This window comes from Brassica napus, chromosome C6 (assembly GCF_020379485.1).
Source record: "Brassica napus cultivar Da-Ae chromosome C6, Da-Ae, whole genome shotgun sequence".
Classification (NCBI taxonomy): Eukaryota; Viridiplantae; Streptophyta; class Magnoliopsida; order Brassicales; family Brassicaceae; genus Brassica; species Brassica napus.
In genome coordinates, this window is record NC_063449.1 from 43651602 (window position 1) to 43671765 (window position 20164).

Here is a 20164-nt window from a genome sequence, read left to right on the forward strand (position 1 = left end):
TTGAATTAAAATTATAAAACAAGTATTTTACTATACAACAACGACTAAATTGAAACAGAGATTATTATATAATGTTTTGGCCTAAAAGATTATGGTTTTCGATCCGTAATTTTTTTTTTTAAACTAATTTAAATGATATAAAAGAAATAAAAAACAGTGAGTTTGTATTTTAATTTTGATTTTTAAGTAAAAAAACAAACAAAAAAGGGAAAGGTGGCGCCGGGGAGTGACGGTGGTAGGGTCATCAGTAATTTACTTTCTCCTCCAAAGCGTATCCTCCTCTAACCTCGATCTACCAAGCAAGCAACCGACCTCATCTAAGCTTTTTTGGTTCGCAAAAAAATCTCTAGCTTCGATCGGATCTCGCCAATTTAGGGTTTTTGAAGTTTCAGAAGAAAGATTCGATCTTTGGGGAATTCGAATGGCGGAATCAGGAGGAGGAGGAGGAGGGTGGCGTGATTCGTATAGAGGAATGTCCTCCGATAACATCAAGGGTTTGGTGTTGGCCATCTCGTCTAGTTTATTCATCGGAGCTAGCTTCATCGTCAAGAAGAAAGGTCTCAAGAAAGCCGCCACCACCGGCACTAGGGCAGGTATTCAATTGAACAAGCAGCTTTTGTTATGATAGAGAGACTCAGGGGACCTCGAAAGATCCCACCTTTATCATGTCTTCTTTCCTCTGTTGAGAGGTTCACTTAACAACCACATTGTATAGGTGTTGGTGGCTACTCTTATCTTTACGAGCCTCTTTGGTGGATCGGCATGACTACAAGTGAGTCCTCTTCCTTTGGCGTTTGCTAATCTTAAACCTTCTTCTTACTGATGCTCTGCTACTTGTAGTGTTACTTGGTGAGATTGCCAATTTTGCTGCCTATGCATTTGCGCCGGCTATACTTGTCACTCCTCTAGGCGCACTCAGTATCATCATCAGGTAGGAGAATATACTCAAGACTCATGTCTGATGCTTTCTCTTATACTCTTTTTTTTTCTTTTCCTGTGGATCTCAGTGCTGTCTTGGCTCATATTATATTACGGGAGAAACTACACGTTTTTGGAATTCTCGGCTGTGCCTTGTGTGTTGTGGGTTCGACTACAATTGTCCTACATGCTCCTCAAGAACAAGAGATTGATTCTGTGCTTGAAGTTTGGAACCTTGCAACTGAACCAGGTGCATTGTCTGAACTACCTAATGATCCGTTTTTTTTTCCTCCTTACAGTCAATTTTTTTTCTAACGTTGGTCTAGTTTTGTTGCAGCATTCATGTTCTATGCGAGCATTATCATCGGGGCTGCTGTGTTTCTTATTACCCGTGTTGTGCCCCAATACGGGCAGACAAACGTAATGGTCTACATCGCTATTTGCTCGCTTGTGGGATCATTGTCGGTATGTTGTCCAGTTTGTAAATTCTATTTTCCTCAAAGAACAAGTGATTGATCAAACATGTGAACACAGGTGATGAGCGTAAAAGCACTTGGAATAGCACTAAAGCTGACATTTTCTGGAACTAATCAGTTGTTTTATCCTCAAACTTGGGTGTTCACCTTGGTCGTACTTACCTGCGTGATAACCCAGTTGAACTACTTAAACAAGGTAAAGTAATTGCGCTTGATGTTAGATGTCTTCCTTGGTTACTAAAGTAATTTCCCTTTCCTGTATTGCACATATTACTTGCAGGCTCTTGACACATTCAATACAGCTATAGTATCTCCTATATACTACGTAATGTTCACATCACTAACGATATTAGCCAGTGTTATCATGTTTAAGGTAACCTTCCGCCACAAAATATATAAAATACCGTTATATGTTGATTGTTGCTTTGGTACATGAATCAAAATTACTGCTTTGTGTTTATTGAACAGGACTGGGATAGGCAAAACGGTACTCAAATTGTCACAGAAATGTGCGGATTCGTTACAATACTTTCTGGCACTTTTCTTCTCCATAGAACGAAGGACATGGTCGAGGGTGCGTATTCTATTTCATTTGCAGCACTTCTTATGTGAAATGAGAACTTAGATTATCCTATACTCTCTCAGCTATGAGGAAACATTTGTATACATAGATGTATTTACACACTCCTAACTAGAGTTTGAGCAATAGCTCTGTTAAGTGTTAACGATTGACAAAAAGATTGCCACATGTTGTATGCATATAATCTTAGTCTGTATGCCCTCTGGAGTTTCTAGGAGTTTGCAACTGAACTGATTGTTATAGTTCTGTTGTTGCAGGTTCGTCGGTAATATTACCGTTGCGGATAAGCAAGCATGCCAATGAGGATGGGTTTGAATCAGAGGGCATTCCACTAAGACGCCAAGAATCTCTCATGTCAGTTTAAAAGCTGTTACTGCTTTGTTTTCCAGTCTACTCCAAGCCAGAGAGCCTCAACTTTTTTTCCCTTGATATACAATGAACGTGTGGACCATGGTTCTTCTGTTCTAACAATCACATATGGTTCAAGAAGATCAAGAAGGTAAAAAGAGGACGATCAGATCTCATCTTCTTCTCGGTAAATATGCTGTGAATTCAATCAAAACAAAACATATGGCATTAGCACACACCCACACATAAACCCTTTTGTGCCCTTTTAGATTTATTTATTTTTCGATGTAAAACTGAGATGGGTTTTGCTTACAACTGAAGGTTTTCAATTCAATATTCGAATCATTGATTTTTTTTTGTAGGTCGGTTTAAACTATTTGAAAGAAAAAAAAAATTGAATATGACTCTTTTGTAGGTCCCTCTCAACTAACTCTTTTCTATACATTTCATTACTTGAGAGAAGTTCGTCACCAATTTAATATGACTCTTTAACTTTTAAATCTTTCAACTTTCACATTTATATTCAAATGTAATCCGATTTAAAAATCACAAACGAAGGAATACGTGTTCATCTATAAAGTATCCATAAGAGATAAATAATAATAATAATAATTTGTCGCCAAAATAAAATAAACTAAACCCATATGAAAAGATCGCATAGTTACATATTTTAGCGACTTGCCCCAGAACATCAAACTTCTCTAAATTTTCTTTCTAATTATATGATTTGATGCTTTTGAATTGGCCTACATGAGTGAGTGAGTACATAAACCTTTTTAGCTAAGTTCAGTTGTAATATAAGAAGAAGAGATTGCTGGCAAATAGTAAAAGTATTTCAACTCGAAATGATTAAAGATCCCTTCATACAAAAGAAAATATTGTCGATGTGTGAAGAGCTCATGCATATCAGGCGATGGGCAAAAATTAACACAAACAAAGAGGCAGCAGAAATGTAGTCATAAAATGACACTGCATGAATCACACTGACCGTACCAGAACTGAGCAAAACAGTCAGCAAGTAATGCCGTTTTCCATATTTTTAACACTCGCTTGAAGCTTCCTCTCCTTCACTCTCTGAGCCTCCAAAGCCCCAGCTAAAGAAACCATGTCCATGCATCATATAGTAAAGATAAATATCAAAGTTGAGGGTCCGAGACGAAAATATTAATGAATTAAGCAAGGAGCGAAAAAGATAGAGAAATGACAAGTTGCAACAGATGTATTCCCACACAACTATAAACATACCTTTCAAATTTTAAAACTCCGAAAAATAGATTAATTAGTTGTTCTTCCTTCTTTAATTCATCGGCAATATGATTTGCGTAGTATAGATTCAAGCAATACCTAGCTAGAGGCCATATATATAGAGAGACCAGAGATGGAGGAGCTTGATGCACACAAACTGATGAAACACATTATCAATCATTACCTCATATGGGTTTTGAATTTTCTCAAAAGCTTCACCTGCTCTGTCTCATTTCCTATATTCTTGTTGGCATGGACCATCATCGCCTATTAAATCATTCACTATGCTTACAAACTCAAGTTAGGTTTTTTTCTTGCTTTGATTATCAACAAATTAACAAAGAGAGAGAGGGTATTCACTCCAAGAGAGAAACGAATATCATACCTTTTTCTTACATTCTCGCTTGAGATAAGCCATGTCCATAGTATGGCAATTGAGCCTAAAGCTGAGTAGTGGTCAGCACAATTGAAACATCATCTGACATAACTCCACGCATACGTGAACTCTAAGTGCATGTTGATTATAAATAGAAGTAGTATAAAATTCGAGAAAACTAAGATAGCATCGGACGGCCGAACTCCACTCAAAACTTTCACATGTCCAGGGGCGGATCTAGATAGTCAAAGGATTGGGCATGTGCCACATACTGATTATTAGAAAATTCCTAGGGAGGTATCATCTTTGCTGATCCATTAAGTAAATTGGTTACTGGTGTCACCAATAGCTCCACTGGGAAAGTGTTCGATTCTCACCCCTGCCTCTAGTTTTCCATTTTTCATTCTCTTTTTACTGGTTGCATTTTATATGTTATTTTACAATCTCATAAGTTAATAATATTAGTAAATCAAGTTAATTAAATAATTTGTATCTAATTTATCAAATATTTTAAAATCTAACTATATTTAAAAGCTATTTACTATTATCTATATAATTTATGGTTAATGTCATTTTATATACTCTTATATGACATATTTAAAATTTAGTTACAATCTTATTAGTTATTTTTCACCATTTTAATTAGAAATATTTATAAGTTTAGTTTTTTATGAATAAAATTTACATAACTATGATTTTTATTATGATTGTTTCAATTTTTTAGTTATCTTATTTATTTGTGCCACATACAAATATTGGGTGTAGATCCGCCCCTGCACATGTAAGCAAACACCACAAAAGTTTTGCATTTATAATGTGTATTTATTATTTGCTTTTAAAAAGTTTAATACTTATAGTTAATTATTAATGAAATTAATGTAATATACAAAAAATGTAAAAATTTATTTGAGGCTTATTTTGTTGGAGCAATCCATCCTAGCCCTTATTTTAAGCATCACTCACCGTCAAAATGAAGTTTTCTCTTTTGTATACTCTATCTGTTTCAAAATACATGAAGTTTTAGGATTGTGCACAAATATTAAGAAACTTATTTTTTATTTTAAAAATATCATTAAAATATAAATTAAAAGCTATTCAACCAATCACAAAACAGATTACAAAATATCATTGGTTACACAGATTTTGATAAAGTTAAAAAATGCATTGATATATGAAAACATCATCTATTTTGAAACATTGAAAACTTTCTAAAACATCATCTATTTAGAAACAGAGGGAGTATAAGACAAGATAGGTTCGGTTGAAAGTTGTAAAACTCAAAACCCTAATTTCTACTCAGATAGAGCCCCCTCCCCCTCAAACGTTTTCTCTTCCTTAGAGGATACAAAACTTTTCTTATCCCCTTAGGATCGAATCCACAAGAGAAACAATGATGACTTCCTATCTTCCGGCAGATTTAGAAGAAGAAATACTATCTAGGGTTCCAGCCACATCTCTGATGCGATGGAGATCTATTTGCAGACGATGGAACACTTTATTCTTCGAAGACCAAAGATTCTCCGAGAAGCACTTTCGTAACGCTCCAAAGCAGCCTCTTGTTCTCATGTTGACAGAATATACACTACAAGAAAACAGCAGCATACTGAGGGAAAAAATCGTCGGTATGTCGTCGGAATAACGCTATTCCGACGACATACCGACGAAAAAAGTCCTCGGAAATAACTCCTCGGAAATTCATCTTTCCTCGGAAATCCCTCGGAAATTTCCGACGGAATTCCGAGGAAATGAATTTCCTCGGAATATTCCGAGGATTTTTTTCGTCAGAAATTCCTCGGGAATATTCCGAGGAATATGTCGTCGGAATATTCCGAGGGATACACTTCCTCGGAATATTTCCAAAATTCAAAAAAAAAATTATAAATTTATTTTTTTAAATTGAAATTCAAAAATATAAAATTAAAATTGAAATAGAAAACATATTTAAAATACAAAAAATAATAAAATAGTTTTTATAAATAAAAAAATGTTTTATAAATACAAAATTAGTTTTAATAAATATAAATATTTTTATAAATATGAAATCATCTTTTTATAAATACAAAATAGTTTTTATAAATACAAAAAATAATAAAATAGTGTTTATAAATAAAAAAATGTTTTATAAATACAAAATTAGTTTTAATAAATATAAATATTTTTATAGATATGAAATCATCTTTTTATAAATACAAAATAGTACTTATAAATACAAAAAATAATAAAATAGTGTTTATAAATCAAAAAATGTTTTATAAATACAAAATTAATTTTAAAATATGAAATCATCTTTTATAAATCCAAAAACGAATTTATATACAAAGAACGTTTTGTATATTTAAAAATAGTTTTTATAAATACAAAAATAAAAAAATAGTGTTTATAAATCAAAAAAATGTTTTATAAATACAAAATTAGTTTTAATAAATATAAATATTTTTATAAATATGAAATCATCTTTTATAAATCCAAAAATCGAATTTATATACAAAAACGTTTTGTAAAATCGAATTTATATAAACGTTTTGTAAATACAAAAATAATAAACAATTTATAAAAAAAATTCTAAATCAATTCAACACAACCAAATCACAATTCTAAACCTATTACACAACAAATCACAATCCTACCCAATCACCCTAACAAAAATCTATCAAAAAACTTCTAAAATCATCAAATCTACTTAAAAACCTAACAAATAGGACCTAAGAGAGTGGGATAAGGTCCTTACATGATTTGCAAAGGAATGGAAAGGATTCGCCGGAGAGATCGTCGCGAGAGAAGGTGGAGAACGCCGGAAGGAGAGAGAGATCGCCGGAGAGGAAGAAGAGAGAAATGGGGAAGACGAGAGAAATGGGGAAGAAGATGCGGTTCGAGTTTATAAAACCTTGGGTCTGACGGATATTTTCCGTCGGAATTCCCTCAGTATTTTCAATTTCAATTTTCGCAAAATATTTGGCGGCTTGTTTGCCCGGTTAAATGAAAATATTCCGAGGAAATTCCGACGGCCACTTAAATATCCGTCGAAATTTCCTCGGAATATTTTCATTAATTTGAGGAAAAAGAATATCCTGTGCATGTATTTCTATTAATTTATATTGTTCCTCGGAATTTCCTCGGAATATTCCGAGGAAATACCGAGGAACTAGTGTTTGGGGTTTCAAAACATCAATTTTTTTTGCCGTATTTCATTTCTTATACAATTCTAATGCATACCATTGAAGATTCTTTGTATAGATGAGCATAAACCATGAAATAACAAATTTCAAAACGAATTGTAAGTATTCCCTTTACCGTTCATTAAAGTGTATAAGTGTTTCTCTTATGTTGTGGGGATTTCGTTCATACAATCGGAAAAGTGTTTATTATAGGGTAATGAACAAATTTTTGACTTCATAATGAACGTAAGACACTTAATAAGGGTTATATAGGTGTTATTCAAACCGCAAAACATTGTTTTCGGTTTAAAAACCCTATTTCCTAGGAATTTCCTCAGAATATTCCGAGGGAATTCCGAAGAAACCCTTTTCTTCCTCAGAATTTCCTCGGAATATTCCGAGGAAATTCTGAGGAACTAGTGTTTGGGGTTTCAAAATCTCGAATGTTTTTTTATAAACGGATCGATCGATGTATTTATGTCCAAAAACGCATCGATCGATCACTAAGATGGACCAAAGCGTAACAATGTGATCGATCGATGAGATTATCCCATCGATCGATCAAGGATATCAAGTGTTCCTCGGAATTTCCTCGGAATATTCCGAGGAAATTCTGAGGAACTAGTGTTTGGGGTTTCAAAATCTCGAATGTTTTTTTATAAACGGATCGATCGATGTATTTATGTCCAAAAACGCATCGATCGATCACTATGATGGACCAAAGCGTAACAATGTGATCGATCGATGAGATCATCCCATCGATCGATCAAGGATATCAAGTGTTCCTCGGAATTTCCTCGGAATATTCCGAGGAAATTCTGAGGAACTAGTGTTTGGGGTTTCAAAATCTCGAATGTTTTTTTATAAACGGATCGATCGATGTATTTATGTCCAAAAACGCATCGATCGATCACTATGATGGACCAAAGCGTAACAATGTGATCGATCGATGGGTATATGTCCAAAAACGCATCGATCGATCACTAGTTCGTCGGAATTTCCTCGGAATATTCCGACGGATTGATGTTTTCTCGGAATTCCGTCGGTATATTCCGAGGAAATTCCGAGGAAACCCAAATGTTGGGTTTCCTCGGAATTTCCTCAGAAATTCCTCGGGAAATTCCGAGGATTTCATTTTCCGTCGGAATGTCCGTCAGAATACCGATGTTTTCTTGTAGTGATAGGCTTTTTTTTGCGAGCGTAGATCTGAAGTTTGTTCCTCCTTCGATAGAATTTAGTGATGCACTTAGCCTAAAAAATTATTATGTTTCGAGAGATGCCCATATAGACACAGTTTCTCACTGCGATGGTTTGTTGTTATGCGCCACCGAGAGCGAACTCGTGGTTTGGAATCCTTGTTCAGGGCAAACAAGGTGGATCAGAGACCACGATGGTAGCAGGTGGTTCCGTGGAGGGTCTTTGTTTATGTTGGGATACGAAAACAACCAATCTTGCCGCAGCTATAAAATTTTGAAGTTTTACCATATAATAAACTACGACGTCGACGTCCAATATGAAAGATTTAAAATCTATGATTTCAACTCTAATATGTGGAGATTTCTTGATGCTCGTATTAATCCTCGTAACTGCATCAGTAACGAGTCTCATGGTGTGACTTTGAATGGAAATGCTTACTGGATTTCTTCTCACAACGAAGAGGGCGGCGACTTACTCAGTTTTGATTTTACGAGAGAGAGATTTAGACGTTATCGTTTTCCTCTCACATTTAGGCGTTGTCATTATCGGGCTCTGTCAGTTGTTAGAGAAGAACTCTCAGTGTTACGTTGGGTTGATTCAAATATGGAGATGTGGGTGACCAATAACATGGATACTTGTGAAGCAGATTTGTCATGGACCAAATCCTTTACAATGGACTTTGTCTTAAATATTTATACGAGTGTTTTAATCGACGAAGATAAGAAAGTGGCCTTGTGTGATTCACCTTGTGAGGAAGTTGCATTCACTATTGGAGAGGAAGATGAGTATTACTCAGAAGTCCCTTTTGAAGGAGCGCGTTCTAGACATGAACATATTTTTAATTATGTTCCAAGTTTGGTTCAGTTCCCCCAGCAAAGTATTGAACCAGATGGTTTTGGTAAATGGCATCATAGAAGATGGTGGGGTCATAGGGTACGACGTTGTAATGGAGGGTTGGATTATGACACCCGGTATTCAGAAGAGACTGATGATGACATGATGTCCGAATCAGATGACGAATGGGACTGGCGGGAGATAGAGTGCACTGATTTTAGCAATAGCAGTCGTCGTGGAAACCGAGGTCGTGGGTGGACGAAGACGAGGTGTGCTACCTTATAAGTTGTAACGCAAGGCGATCTTTCCTCACCCGTTAAATATATATTTTTTTCTATCCAGTGGAAAAGCCTGTTGTGTTTCATTATATCTTATTGTATAATCATCACAGTTTCTGTTAGGCCTTTAAAAATTTTATAGTAAAAAAGGAACTCGCTATCTTCTTGAATGTTGCCCACCTGTTAGCTTTTGCGTTCCTATTATATATAAAGAATTTAATTGGTTTTAGTTCAGCCTAACACTAGAACGTGTTTGTTTGCCACTTGGTCAACGTTCTTCCTTCATCTATATAGTTTGAAGATGCGCTTAGCCTAAATGATTATAATAATTTAGAACATGCCGATAGAGACATAGTTTATCCCTCTGGAGTTTGCAACTGATTGTTATTGCTTTGTTTTCTGGTCTACTACAAGCCAGAGAGCCTCAACCTTTTTTTCTCCCTTATTTCGATCTACTATAAACATGGACCTTGGTTCATATGTCTTATCAAATACAAATGGTTCAAGAAGATCGAGGAAAGTTATAAGGAGGACGATTGGGATCTTCTTTCTTCTTCTCAGTAAATATGCTGTGAATTCAATCAAAACATATGGCATTAGCACACACCCACTCATAAACCCTTTTGTGACCTTTTAAGATCTTTTTGTTATAGAACAGAGATGGGTTTTGCTTAAAACCGAAGGTTTACAATTCAATATTTGAATCTTTGACTTTTTTATTTAGTTCTTCTATTTTCTCCATTGGTTGGTTTAAACTATTTGAAAAAAGAATATGAATGTTAGAAAACACATGGTTAGTCAATTGGTTTGAAGAAATAGTATACTGATGAGGTGGAGTTATAACATTGATGGTCACGTATAGAGACAACGTTTTATGTTCATCTTTCTACAATCAATCACTCCGCTGGTAGATGAGATGTTAACTCGAAACTGCGCTATGTCCCTCTCAATTAACTTCTTCTTTATACATTTCATAACTTAGAGAGTCAATCACCAATTTAATTTAATTTAACTATATAACAGCACACAGTCTCTTATCTTTAAAATCTTTCAACATCCGCATTTATGTTAACTGTAATCCGATTTGAAAATCACAAATGGAGGAATACGTGTTCACCTATAAAATATAAACTACCTAAAATGGAAAATTACAATCTACTCATTTAGGAAATAATATTTTATAAAATTATCTACAAGAGACAAAAATTTAATTTGTTACCAAAATACAATAAACTCAACCCATATGAAAAAAGATCGCCATAATTACATATTTTCAAATAAACCCAAATATTCCTCTGCACATCAAAAGAGAAAAAAAAGGGGAGAAACTTGTTGTAGCAGTTGAGCAAGAAAAAAAAGAGACAGAACAACGAATCCAACATCACAAACAACAAAACACAAACTGTGTGGTGTTGTTATGTCATTGGTATTCTTCTTCTTTCTAGCTTCTTGATCCCAGAAAATGGCTCTGAGCAATGTCTCTTCCGAAGAGTTTAGCTTTCCGTTGCTCGCTTCCCAAGACTCTTCCCACTTTTCCGGCGGCACCGATTCACCTCCACTGTGGAAACACTCGCAGGAGAATCTCCGTCGTGGAGATCGCGACAGAGGTTTTGCGAAGGAAGATGGTAACGATCAGACGAAGAGCTTCTCTTACGTGGAGAGGAAAAGTCTTTGGAGTGATGAAACAGAGGAGAAAATGGATATCTTGTGGGAAGTTCTCAACGAAGAGCTGCCACCGAGAAGCCAGAGTCTTAGGATCGAGTTCGGCGGAGACCGCGGGGAGAAGAAAGCGTCTTTGTTTTCCGACGAGAGCCCTGCCGTGGCCGTTGGGGGCGGCATGAAGTTAACGAAGAAGAAGATGAGTCCTAACGTGTTCGTGTTAATGAGGGTTTTGAAGAAGCTTCTTGTTCTGCGGAGTTCATCTCGGAGATCGCCGGCGAAAACTCATCCACGGTGATCTCACCGTTATATTTGAGGGGTGTTTTGGTAGAAATCAAAAGTTACGGGGCTTTTATGGAGAAAGAAGCTATAATTGTCTTTAAAACAAAAGTTTGCATTTGTAGTGTGGGTGGTTCACAACAATTAACTTTAGGTCCCTGAATTTGAAGAACATAGTTGGATTTTGAAGAGTCTTTTTGCTACTTGTTTCTTGTCTTTTTCTTTTGTTTATTGCGTGGGGTTTGATCTGAATATGTATGAATTTTATAAGGTGAAAAATGAAAAAAGGGCAAGAGGGGCTAGTGTAACATCCCTGTCCCGATGTCTGAACTGGATCAGTCCAAGGTCGGACTGATCAAACGGGACAGACATGTTGGACATGTCATCTGGATAGTTCTAATCTGATTAAGATGATACTGTCTGTCCGAACATAGCAGTTGAGCTTGTTGGACTAAGCTGGACGGATTCAGAGAAGGCATCTGGTCTTGTCATCCGAGACAAGTTAGTCAATGTGTGGACTGACTTGTATACGTTCTAACGGGAACCGAGACTGAGCTGTACATGAACTGATTAGCTAAGGAGAATGGCGGGATCAGTTAATAGAACAGTTACCGAGAAGTTATCAGGACGGCCAGACAAGTCGGTTAAGACTGTCGGCTAAGCTGAGATGAGCTGATTCAGTAGTATCAGTCTGATTCGGACAAGGTTAGAGTTGTTGACTGGAATTCGGACAAGGTTAGAGTTGTTGACTGGATCAGTCAGCTCTAGTTCGGTTTTCGCCTAAGTAAAACTGGCGGGAACAGTTAAAGTCCGAAAAGTGGAAAAACTCGCGCATGGAAAGCCTTGGAGCGCGGGGTGTCGGTGGGTTAAGTAAATAACTGTTTGGAACAGTGAGTGTCGGTGGGGTTGGTGGAGAAACCGCCCATATGTTTCCCTTAAGTGCGATTTCGCGGGAAAAAAAAAAGGGATACGGGTTTTCTGAGACAAAAATACAGAGAACAGAACCGAGAAAGGGAGAATCGGATCGGAGAGATCGAGAAGTTAACCGGAAAGCGGAGTTAGCCGGGAAGCGGATCGGGGTCTCAGTTAGTGGCCACGGGTCTGTCTGGTGTACTGCGACTCCGCCTGATCTGATCCGGAGCGGACTGGTTCTCCTAGAGGGGAAATACAGAGAAAAGAACCCAGAGAGAAAAGGGATCGAGAGAGAGACTGAGTTCACGGAGACGGACTGATCGGGTTCTAACCCAACCGTCGGAGAGCGATGGTGCTTGTGCGGCTTAGTCTGAGTCGTAAAAGGTGAGCCGCGGATCAGAAAGGGGATCTCGGCTCTACTCTGTTCTGAGACAGAAAACAGAGGAAAACAGAAGAAAACAGAGGAACCGGGACGAGAAGAGTGAGATACATGGCCGGAAAGCCGATCTGAGCAATCGACGGTGACCGCGAGTCTGGGTTAGTTGCGTACTGATCCTTGCGGACTGAGCCAAGGGTCGTACTGAAGATCCGGGAAGGCGGATCGGGGTCTCAGATAGAGACCGCTGGGCTGTCCGTTCACTGCGACTCTGTCTGATAAGAGAGACAGATCGGGAACAAGAGAGCGTTGGCTGGAAGGCCGATCGGAGTCTCGTAGAGACCGCAGGTTTGTTGGTTTACTGCGACGTTGTCCGATCTGATCTGATGGGAGGCGTCTGGAGTTATCTGCGGTGGTTAAGATCGAGATGCAGTGGTCGCGGGCCTGAGTTGGGTTCGATGCCCTGATCTGATCAACCCCGATCGGATACTGTGTACGGTTTGGGTGTGATCGGTGTGCGACAGCATACGCTATCAGCCTATTCTGATGAACTGAAGGAAGGATCGGATACTGTGCTTGGAACGATCCTCGCCATGGAGAGATGTGGTACTGTCGTGATCGGATCGCTGAAGGCGATCGGGACCGGTGCCATACTGAAGGAGGATCGACTGGAATCAGGATCGAGTCTCAGGATCTGTACCGGTTATGGCATTGCGCCGAGTCTTGATGGATCGGTTTTGAATGGACTGAGACTTGTACTGGAACTGGATAGTTCGATGGCAGGGTAGCCGTGTAGAGAACTGACTGAATGGATGGCTGGTTGGAGACCAAGCCAGCCGACTGTGTACTGACTGATCCGGATGTGATCAGGACTGACTGAAGCGATGGCTGTGGAGCCGACTGTGTACTGACTGATCCCGACGTGATCAGGACTGACTGAAGCGATGGCTGTGGAGCCGACTGTGTACTGACTGATCCCGACGTGATCAGGACTGACTGAAACGATGGCTGTGGAGCCGACTGTGTACTGACTGATCCCGACGTGATCAGGACTGACTGAAGCGATGGCTGTGGAGCCGACTGTGTACTGACTGATCCCGACGTGATCAGGACTGACTGAAGTGATGGCTGTGGAGCCGACTGTGTACTGACTGATCCGGATGTGATCAGGACTGACTGAAGCGATGGCTGTGGAGCCGACTGTGTACTGACTGATCCCGACGTGATCAGGACTGACTGAAGTGATGGCTGTGGAGCCGACTGTGTACTGACTGATCTGGTGGTGATCAGGTGACTGTTTCTGGAACGCTAATAAGGTTAGCGTACAGTCTGTTCTGGATGGCTGGTTGGACACCAAGCCGTCTCTCTTTGTTTGCTTGGGTCACGTGGGGATGGTTGGCTGAGTGACTAAGGAACAAGGGGATTCGGTTAAGTATCTGATCGAGCTGGCTGGATAAGACGGAGTGTTCGGATGGATTTTCAGATAACAAAGCACTGAGGCAGTAAGGTATATGTTTATTATACTGTCTGTTGTAGTGATTCGCTAGGATGTTGGATATACTTAGCGAACACTTGGATCTGAACTGAACCTCCTAAGGGAAAACTGGATAAAAATCCTAAGTTAAGATAAAAATTCGGATATGGCCAGTTTGGTCGAGGGAAGCGAACTGAGGACGAACCGCCGGTAAGGGAAACCGGGTCTGGGCGTCACAAGTTGGTATCAGAGCGATTACGGTTCTAGGACAGAGTTGGAAGGGTTATTCAAGATTTGTCTAGACCGAATGGACGCGGAAAATGCTGAGCGCGAGCACTGGAGAATTGATGAGAGACTTGATGTTGGGAGTGATCAAGTCGGACTTACACATTGTATGGGCAAATGTAAGTTAAAAGTCTAACTGTAAAGAACCAGAGATAAGATCATTGATGAATGATTGGATTGGTTGAATGAAGTCTGAGTTGAGATCATTTGGAGAATGATCGGATTGCTTAAGGTGTTCAGGATTACTCGAGAAGAGTTATCCAATAAATCTACCTAAGAGTTGGAAACAACCGAGAGGTTTATTTAAGTCAATGGACTCGAATTCTGAAGTGAAGAAACGGGAAAGATTGACGAAGTGTATTCTGAAGCTTAAGGATAATAAGCTTGCTGAAGTTAGGATTGAAGCAAGTGGCTCGAGGAAGCCAAGGATGCTTCGGAAAAGTCTAAGTAAGACAAGGACAATGATGTCGGATATGGAGCCAAGGAGCTGATGAGTTTAACTCTGTATGGACGAGACGTCCATTAACTGAATTTGGAAAGAAGACTTCAGCGGACAGATTCAAGGCAGAATAGCCGAGTGGATGAGCTGAAGGTTGTGAACGGAAACAGAGTTGGACAGGTGGTCCGAGGATTGTGATGGAATCTCAATGAACTGGCTAAGGCGATAGCTGGATTGCTAAGGGATAACCTGAAAGAGTCAGGGAATCGGAAAACTGAATTGGACAAGTCGTCCATGGAAGAGCCTAAGGACTAATGGCTAAGGCACTGATGCTGGAATGTGAAGTACCGAGACTTACATTCGAATGGGACGTCTGTTGAGAATGCTTAGACGGATTCTAAGATTTTCAAGGTAATGGACAGGCTGGTCCGGGGAATTGAAACTGGAAGTTCCATGAAAGGATTCGGAAGAAAATATGTATAGGACTTACACATAGCAAGTGGCAAGTGTAAGCAAGTCTGGATACAAAGAAAAGGACAATGGAATTGTCAAGACTGTCTAAGCTTGATTGTCTTAGTAGGTTTGTGCTGTCCGAGAGTTGAGATCATCGGAACAAGAGATTGGAAGTCAAATGTACTTGCCAAAGACTTGTTAAGTGATCAAGAAACTACTCGGAGGTACAAGATGCTATTGATGATGAGTGGTGATAATATGCCTTAGAAACTGAATGGGTTTGCTAAGGCATAACTGTACTGAGACTGTCTGTTCTGGCGTCTATGGAAACCGAGAGTTTCCAAGACGTGACTGTCTGTCATCGCGTGTACTGTCCTGACGTCTGTGGGAACCGGAGAGTTGCCAAGACGTAACTGTAATCGCGTCGGTGGGAACTAGATTAGTTCGCCATCGCGTGTCTGTACTGTGGTCTGCGGAAACCCAATCTGATGTCTGTGGGAGATGTACCTTCCAAGGCATAACTGTACTGTTACTGGAACTCTAGGAGTTCACTACTGTGGGTTTCCGATCGCGATGAAATCATGGATGGGAACTAGTGAGAGTTTGCCATCCCATGTCTGTAGGAAGTATGTGCGTTAGGTACGTATGGTATGAACTGATGTCATTGGGAACTGCTGAGTTTCCAAGACATAACTGTGACTGAGTCAATGGGAACTAGATGAGTTTGCAATTTTGAAATTGTGAACCGGAAAGGACTGAGAGTCCGAAAGGAAACTTGTGCAAGGGATCAAGCGTAGGATCCGGTAAGAAATGTCTGTAAGGATCAAGAATGATCCGGAGGTGTCAATAAAAGATCAGTAAAGATCTGAGAAAAGCTGAAGTCGATCATAAGTGGTCGGTGACTGGATAGGATCAGGGAGTGATCCGAAGGAAACAACAGTAAGGATCAAGATGAGATCCATGCGTTCTGAAAAGATTAAGTTCCTAGTACTCGGAGTTAGGCCATGCTAAGGAACACTGGAGTGCGAGAATCAAACAGTCATGTTAGGATTGGACTGAGACTGGTTGGAACTGAACTAAGATAGTGAGTTAACACTTCGAGAACTGAGGTAAACTGGTCAGCACTGTTGGGAGTCTAGTGTTCTCGCCAAAGTGTGTGTCCAAACACCAAGAGATTGCTCGGAAGTAAGGACTACTATGCTTAGTGAGTTGGTGTATTGAACCGAGTCTGTTGGAATGGACTCCAAGCGTGATTGTGATCACCAAGTCTGGAACACAGGAATGGTCGAGTGACCGAAAGCCTGAGCATTGAGTCAAGGCATGAGTGCCGTTCGATAGGGATTTATTCCAAGTGGTGGAGACTGTTCTGAATGGGTAGAACAAAGTTCTATTGCCTGCTGAACTCGAGGACGAGTTCATTCCAAGTGGGGGAGAGTTGTAACATCCCTGTCCCGATGTCTGAACTGGATCAGTCCAAGGTCGGACTGATCAAACGGGACAGACATGTTGGACATGTCATCTGGATAGTTCTAATCTGATTAAGATGATACTGTCTGTCCGAACATAGCAGTTGAGCTTGTTGGACTAAGCTGGACGGATTCAGAGAAGGCATCTGGTCTTGTCATCCGAGACAAGTTAGTCAATGTGTGGACTGACTTGTATACGTTCTAACGGGAACCGAGACTGAGCTGTACATGAACTGATTAGCTAAGGAGAATGGCGGGATCAGTTAATAGAACAGTTACCGAGAAGTTATCAGGACGGCCAGACAAGTCGGTTAAGACTGTCGGCTAAGCTGAGATGAGCTGATTCAGTAGTATCAGTCTGATTCGGACAAGGTTAGAGTTGTTGACTGGAATTCGGACAAGGTTAGAGTTGTTGACTGGATCAGTCAGCTCTAGTTCGGTTTTCGCCTAAGTAAAACTGGCGGGAACAGTTAAAGTCCGAAAAGTGGAAAAACTCGCGCATGGAAAGCCTTGGAGCGCGGGGTGTCGGTGGGTTAAGTAAATAACTGTTTGGAACAGTGAGTGTCGGTGGGGTTGGTGGAGAAACCGCCCATATGTTTCCCTTAAGTGCGATTTCGCGGGAAAAAAAAAAGGGATACGGGTTTTCTGAGACAAAAATACAGAGAACAGAACCGAGAAAGGGAGAATCGGATCGGAGAGATCGAGAAGTTAACCGGAAAGCGGAGTTAGCCGGGAAGCGGATCGGGGTCTCAGTTAGTGGCCACGGGTCTGTCTGGTGTACTGCGACTCCGCCTGATCTGATCCGGAGCGGACTGGTTCTCCTAGAGGGGAAATACAGAGAAAAGAACCCAGAGAGAAAAGGGATCGAGAGAGAGACTGAGTTCACGGAGACGGACTGATCGGGTTCTAACCCAACCGTCGGAGAGCGATGGTGCTTGTGCGGCTTAGTCTGAGTCGTAAAAGGTGAGCCGCGGATCAGAAAGGGGATCTCGGCTCTACTCTGTTCTGAGACAGAAAACAGAGGAAAACAGAAGAAAACAGAGGAACCGGGACGAGAAGAGTGAGATACATGGCCGGAAAGCCGATCTGAGCAATCGACGGTGACCGCGAGTCTGGGTTAGTTGCGTACTGATCCTTGCGGACTGAGCCAAGGGTCGTACTGAAGATCCGGGAAGGCGGATCGGGGTCTCAGATAGAGACCGCTGGGCTGTCCGTTCACTGCGACTCTGTCTGATAAGAGAGACAGATCGGGAACAAGAGAGCGTTGGCTGGAAGGCCGATCGGAGTCTCGTAGAGACCGCAGGTTTGTTGGTTTACTGCGACGTTGTCCGATCTGATCTGATGGGAGGCGTCTGGAGTTATCTGCGGTGGTTAAGATCGAGATGCAGTGGTCGCGGGCCTGAGTTGGGTTCGATGCCCTGATCTGATCAACCCCGATCGGATACTGTGTACGGTTTGGGTGTGATCGGTGTGCGACAGCATACGCTATCAGCCTATTCTGATGAACTGAAGGAAGGATCGGATACTGTGCTTGGAACGATCCTCGCCATGGAGAGATGTGGTACTGTCGTGATCGGATCGCTGAAGGCGATCGGGACCGGTGCCATACTGAAGGAGGATCGACTGGAATCAGGATCGAGTCTCAGGATCTGTACCGGTTATGGCATTGCGCCGAGTCTTGATGGATCGGTTTTGAATGGACTGAGACTTGTACTGGAACTGGATAGTTCGATGGCAGGGTAGCCGTGTAGAGAACTGACTGAATGGATGGCTGGTTGGAGACCAAGCCAGCCGACTGTGTACTGACTGATCCGGATGTGATCAGGACTGACTGAAGCGATGGCTGTGGAGCCGACTGTGTACTGACTGATCCCGACGTGATCAGGACTGACTGAAGCGATGGCTGTGGAGCCGACTGTGTACTGACTGATCCCGACGTGATCAGGACTGACTGAAACGATGGCTGTGGAGCCGACTGTGTACTGACTGATCCCGACGTGATCAGGACTGACTGAAGCGATGGCTGTGGAGCCGACTGTGTACTGACTGATCCCGACGTGATCAGGACTGACTGAAGTGATGGCTGTGGAGCCGACTGTGTACTGACTGATCCGGATGTGATCAGGACTGACTGAAGCGATGGCTGTGGAGCCGACTGTGTACTGACTGATCCCGACGTGATCAGGACTGACTGAAGTGATGGCTGTGGAGCCGACTGTGTACTGACTGATCTGGTGGTGATCAGGTGACTGTTTCTGGAACGCTAATAAGGTTAGCGTACAGTCTGTTCTGGATGGCTGGTTGGACACCAAGCCGTCTCTCTTTGTTTGCTTGGGTCACGTGGGGATGGTTGGCTGAGTGACTAAGGAACAAGGGGATTCGGTTAAGTATCTGATCGAGCTGGCTGGATAAGACGGAGTGTTCGGATGGATTTTCAGATAACAAAGCACTGAGGCAGTAAGGTATATGTTTATTATACTGTCTGTTGTAGTGATTCGCTAGGATGTTGGATATACTTAGCGAACACTTGGATCTGAACTGAACCTCCTAAGGGAAAACTGGATAAAAATCCTAAGTTAAGATAAAAATTCGGATATGGCCAGTTTGGTCGAGGGAAGCGAACTGAGGACGAACCGCCGGTAAGGGAAACCGGGTCTGGGCGTCACAGCTAGGCCGGATATTTTTATGTTTCAAACAAAGGAAAGTGAAAAGGTTACATGGAAACTATTGGTTATTTATCATTTTACCGCCAGAAAACTTTCAAGTTATTCTATCTGAAACATTCCATTTGTGATGATTTGATATTTACCTTTTTATGATATACTTATTTGATATCACTAATTAATGTGTGCTCGTACGGACTAAATTATCCAATAAATAGAAGGATGTATATATTTAGCCCTATATTTATACCTATACCACATTTTCGTATCACCATATCTATAAATTTTTAAACTAATCTAGTAGCGCTAGGGCTGTTCAATATGACAAAACCGAACGGTACCAAACCGAACCGAACCGAAATAGATAATATGGTTTGGATTTGGTATATACCATACAAACCGAATGGATTTGATTTTTAAAAGACCGTAGGATTTGGATATGGTTCGGTATATAACCGATAAAACCGAATAAAACCGATCTAAAAATAGAAACATATAAATATGTATATATTTTATAACAACGTATGAAAATCATAAGTTAATTTTTTTGCTAATAACTATTACCATATTTTTTACAGTAATAAAATAGTCCTGATTTGTAAAACACTTGAACTATAATTAAATAACAATTCATCGCAAACATGCTTCTTATTTTCTTAGTCTTCTTTTGATCTTTTTGCTTTAATTTAGCATTGAATAAATTGAAATAAAGATTATAAATTTGATGATAACAATTAGTGAAAATTCTTCA

At 40.4% G+C, this 20164-nt stretch overlaps 4 protein-coding genes and 1 long non-coding RNA gene across 5 annotated transcripts; 3 read left to right on the plus strand and 2 right to left on the minus strand.

Annotated features, from left to right (window-relative positions):
* The first annotated feature begins 213 nt into the window (after positions 1-213).
* Positions 214-2671, plus strand: LOC106376809 (probable magnesium transporter NIPA4). The gene is made up of 9 exons (XM_013816934.3): positions 214-593; positions 716-772; positions 841-931; positions 1008-1168; positions 1256-1383; positions 1453-1590; positions 1675-1767; positions 1863-1968; positions 2232-2671. Exons 1-9 carry the CDS (start codon positions 422-424, stop codon positions 2336-2338), a joined length of 1053 nt encoding a protein of 350 aa, XP_013672388.1. The 5' UTR covers positions 214-421; the 3' UTR covers positions 2339-2671.
* Positions 2441-4709, minus strand: LOC125589105. The gene is made up of 2 exons (XR_007325298.1): positions 3568-4709; positions 2441-3416 (listed from the first exon to the last, which is right to left on the minus strand). It is a non-coding gene; the product is annotated as an uncharacterized LOC125589105 (long non-coding RNA).
* A 374-nt stretch (positions 4710-5083) lies between these two features.
* On the plus strand, positions 5084-9969 carry LOC106373753 (F-box protein At3g22700-like). The gene is made up of 2 exons (XM_048761360.1): positions 5084-5520; positions 8279-9969. The coding sequence occupies exons 1-2, from the start codon at positions 5334-5336 to the stop codon at positions 9412-9414; spliced, it is 1323 nt and encodes a 440-aa protein (XP_048617317.1). The 5' UTR covers positions 5084-5333; the 3' UTR covers positions 9415-9969.
* A 573-nt stretch (positions 9970-10542) lies between these two features.
* BNAC06G32910D lies at positions 10543-11615 on the plus strand. Its single transcript, XM_022705238.2, has one exon. It carries the CDS (start codon positions 10870-10872, stop codon positions 11362-11364), a length of 495 nt encoding a protein of 164 aa, XP_022560959.1. The 5' UTR covers positions 10543-10869; the 3' UTR covers positions 11365-11615.
* Positions 11616-13336: 1721 nt separating this feature from the next.
* LOC125588552 (mucin-1-like) lies at positions 13337-19688 on the minus strand. The gene is made up of 4 exons (XM_048759957.1): positions 19664-19688; positions 18465-19013; positions 17880-18373; positions 13337-13933 (listed from the first exon to the last, which is right to left on the minus strand). Exons 1-4 carry the CDS (start codon positions 19686-19688, stop codon positions 13337-13339), a joined length of 1665 nt encoding a protein of 554 aa, XP_048615914.1.
* Between the last annotated feature and the right edge of the window lie 476 nt (positions 19689-20164).

Coding starts and splice junctions, on each gene's coding strand:
- LOC106376809 (XM_013816934.3), top strand. CDS start 422: ATGGCGGAATCAGGAGGAGGAGGAGGAGGGTGGCGTGATTCGTATAGA. Junction 594..715: donor CACCACCGGCACTAGGGCAG/GTATTCAATTGA, acceptor CACATTGTATAG/GTGTTGGTGGCTACTCTTAT. Junction 773..840: donor GTGGATCGGCATGACTACAA/GTGAGTCCTCTT, acceptor TGCTACTTGTAG/TGTTACTTGGTGAGATTGCC.
- LOC106373753 (XM_048761360.1), top strand. CDS start 5,334: ATGATGACTTCCTATCTTCCGGCAGATTTAGAAGAAGAAATACTATCT. Junction 5,521..8,278: donor TGTTCTCATGTTGACAGAAT/ATACACTACAAG, acceptor TTTCTTGTAGTG/ATAGGCTTTTTTTTGCGAGC.
- BNAC06G32910D (XM_022705238.2), top strand. CDS start 10,870: ATGGCTCTGAGCAATGTCTCTTCCGAAGAGTTTAGCTTTCCGTTGCTC.
- LOC125588552 (XM_048759957.1), bottom strand. CDS start 19,688: ATGGTGATACGAAAATGTGGTATAG. Junction 18,374..18,464: donor CATCGAACTATCCAGTTCCA/GTACAAGTCTCA, acceptor TCCTGATTCCAG/TCGATCCTCCTTCAGTATGG. Junction 13,934..17,879: donor GGCTCAGTCCGCAAGGATCA/GTACGCAACTAA, acceptor TTAGCGTTCCAG/AAACAGTCACCTGATCACCA.